This window comes from Achroia grisella, unplaced genomic scaffold, assembly GCF_030625045.1.
Source record: "Achroia grisella isolate CSIRO2021 unplaced genomic scaffold, CSIRO_AGI_Agris_v1 utg524, whole genome shotgun sequence".
NCBI lineage: Eukaryota > Metazoa > Arthropoda > Insecta > Lepidoptera > Pyralidae > Achroia > Achroia grisella.
In genome coordinates this window covers 564,215-567,052 of record NW_026712915.1, presented here as the reverse complement: position 1 = coordinate 567,052, position 2,838 = coordinate 564,215, and the positions used below count along the sequence as shown (strand labels likewise).

Below are 2,838 nucleotides of genomic sequence, written 5' to 3'. Positions count from 1 at the left end.
CATATATACAAATGTGGTTTATGAATTTATGAATAAAAATCTAAACGTAATAATATTAAAAAGTAATGAAAGATAGTGATAAACAAAAACTAAACGCATTTAGATTCATATGCAATTAAAAAGTAATATTTACGTATAAAAATCAAAACGTACAATATTAAAAAGCAATGAGAATGAATTGCGTTTTGTTATTGCATTGACCGTTTATATTGATGATCAAAATTAATGTCGTGCTTCAAATAGCCAGTAGCGATATAATTTAGAATGCCAAGGATTGTAACTTTGAAATTATCATAAGATGACCCGTTCAAGTGGACCATCTAAGTCAGATTAGAAGGTCACACCAGTTTTTAAATTACCATACATTTTAATATTATAATCATGTCTTCAATTCAATTTATAACAGGGAATACCATTTCGACTAATTTTATTCACAAGATGAATATTATATTATCATTAATATTATAAACAAAATGTCAATCTAAAATAACATTTTGACATTGGATTTAATAATGGCTATTATTTTGATAATAACAACGTTCATATTTGAATGTAGCCGTATTAGAATTTATTGAATATTGTAATTTATAAAGTATTAAAGGTAAATAATAATGAAAAGATTTATTTTAAAATAACTTATTTAATAGTTCAAGATTCATTTATATAAATCTTAAATATAATTGTTGTACTTGTTAGGTATTGTCAGGGTTATATTACAAAATGTATCGACGAGTTCTGAATTCAAATTTTCAAATCATTAATTCTAAATTATTTTTAAATTTCGAATTCAGAAATCGTTGCTGAGTCGTAAATAAAAAGATTTCGAATTCAGAAATCGTTGCTGAGTCGTAAATAAAAAGATTTAAAGTAAAAATTACTTAAACATAAATGTTTATTAACAATCAAACTGGGATCGTATCACAGATCGCTTGGAGGAAACAACAGGGAGAGGGAAAGGGGCGAGGTTATGGATATGAGTATTTTTGGACTAGATATTTGCTTCTTCTAATTTGATTTAAGCGGCTTGGGGTAAGTGGGCGCCTTGGGGCTGGAAGCCGTTCTCGTCGGCGACGTAGGTCACGGTGTATTGCTGGCCATCAGGTCCGGTGTAGGAGAACTGACCACGGACGGCGATGGCTGCGTTTTCGGAGCCAGCGTTCACGAGCTGACCTTCTTCTTGTTGGGAGATGCCGTTGGAGGTCTCAAATCTGATGGAGAAATATATGATAAAGAAGACAATTACAATATATTGAACTGTTACTTTAATAATAAAGCAAACAAATTAATATTATTTATAAACGCGAAAGTTTATGAATGTAGATTGATAGTTGTTTGTTACTCTTTCACGTAAAAATTACTGAATGGATTTTAATGAAACTTTACAATAATATAACTTATACATCAGAATAACACATGAGCTATAAATTTTACGAAAGTGAAATAATTGTTTATAAAGAAAATTATTTTTTTTTACATTGTAATTATTACTAAATTTTAAAACTATTGCATTTAAAATTACGAAGATAAGTAAATACGTTAATAGAACAGTTTGGCAATGAAATTATGTACAAGAAGTTCATTATACCCATATGAGTATCCATCAACACCGATATTGTTGCTGTCATATCGCAGGATCTGGGCAGTGGAGTCGGGTCCACCAGCTGCTGGGGCTGCTACGGCCGCGGCCACGAGCACAGCGAGAACAATGAACTGTTGGCAAAGATATAACATTAACCACTGTTGACTGACGACAATCCAAATGTCCACTTCAATCCTGAACGTACCGATTTCATTTTTGAATGGTTTTTTGGGTCCTGGGACTGTTGGAAGGTAATCGAGCGAATGATGCCATGTGAAGCGTACGGCGAGCATTTATAGTTAGCGAGCATCGGTGCAAGGCAAGGACGCGCGGTGACATTTGAACTTAGACGGCTTTAGACGGGTCCTCTGCCGGCGGTGTTCTTCTCCGGGTACCTGTAAAAGTTCTTTGTGACATGTCCGGTTACGTAGTTTATGAGTTTCGGTTAACATTTAAATGACTATCGTCTGATATTAATCTTATTGTGATTAAGTAATCTCGGCTTTTGTCGTGTGAGTAATTTTGCTATTGTATATAAAAGAAACTAATAATTATTGGATTTAACACAAGTTTATAATTTGGACAATATATAATATATAAAAAATATAATTCAACTCAGATCGAAGTCTATAAATATATATATGTTATGATATAGTCGTAGGTATATTTCTATATTATATATATATATATATACAGGTATATTTCTATATTATATATCTATATCAAATCTCAGATAATAAGAACGTTAGTGTACTCGGGAATTCTCGAGAGATTTCGTTTTTTTCCCGGGAAAATAAATGGAAAAGTCGAGAACTTCACCTATATAGAAATTAAATTGTCGATAATTACATATTGCTAACAAGTGTTATATTGGTGCTGTCAATAAATATAAGGATCAGATAAAATATAACAATTTAATTTAATCAATAAAAATTTTATAGTGAAATTTTATATTTAGTATTTAACAAAAAATGCTTTTTCGTCTCAATGCTTCAGAATCAAATCTCAGATAATAAGAACGTTAGTGTAGTAACATTATGGATGTATATTATTTTGTTGAAATCGAAAATAAATCAATTAAAAAATAAAATGATCTTCCGCTTTTTTTTTACTTTCATATGTATATGTTAATAAGAAAAATAAATTGTTATTTTGTCTATTATTATATAATAAAAGTATGTAGGGCCTAGCATAATGTGGTCAACTGATTTCCTGTGACTATCCCATCTGCGATTACAGTCGTGAGATGTAATAAAATA

At 30.5% G+C, this 2,838-nt stretch overlaps 1 protein-coding gene across 1 annotated transcript; it reads right to left on the bottom strand.

Annotated features, from left to right (window-relative positions):
- Window positions 1-874: 874 nt before the first annotated feature.
- Window positions 875-1,889, bottom strand: LOC131847384 (flexible cuticle protein 12-like). The gene is made up of 3 exons (XM_059196950.1): window positions 1,785-1,889; window positions 1,586-1,710; window positions 875-1,208 (listed from the first exon to the last, which is right to left on the bottom strand). Exons 1-3 carry the CDS (start codon window positions 1,887-1,889, stop codon window positions 1,016-1,018), a joined length of 423 nt encoding a protein of 140 aa, XP_059052933.1. The 3' UTR covers window positions 875-1,015.
- Between the last annotated feature and the right edge of the window lie 949 nt (window positions 1,890-2,838).

Coding starts and splice junctions, on each gene's coding strand:
- LOC131847384 (XM_059196950.1), bottom strand. CDS start 1,889: ATGCTCGCTAACTATAAATGCTCGCCGTACGCTTCACATGGCATCATT. Junction 1,711..1,784: donor ACCATTCAAAAATGAAATCG/GTACGTTCAGGA, acceptor CTTTGCCAACAG/TTCATTGTTCTCGCTGTGCT. Junction 1,209..1,585: donor GTTGATGGATACTCATATGG/GTATAATGAACT, acceptor TTTCTCCATCAG/ATTTGAGACCTCCAACGGCA.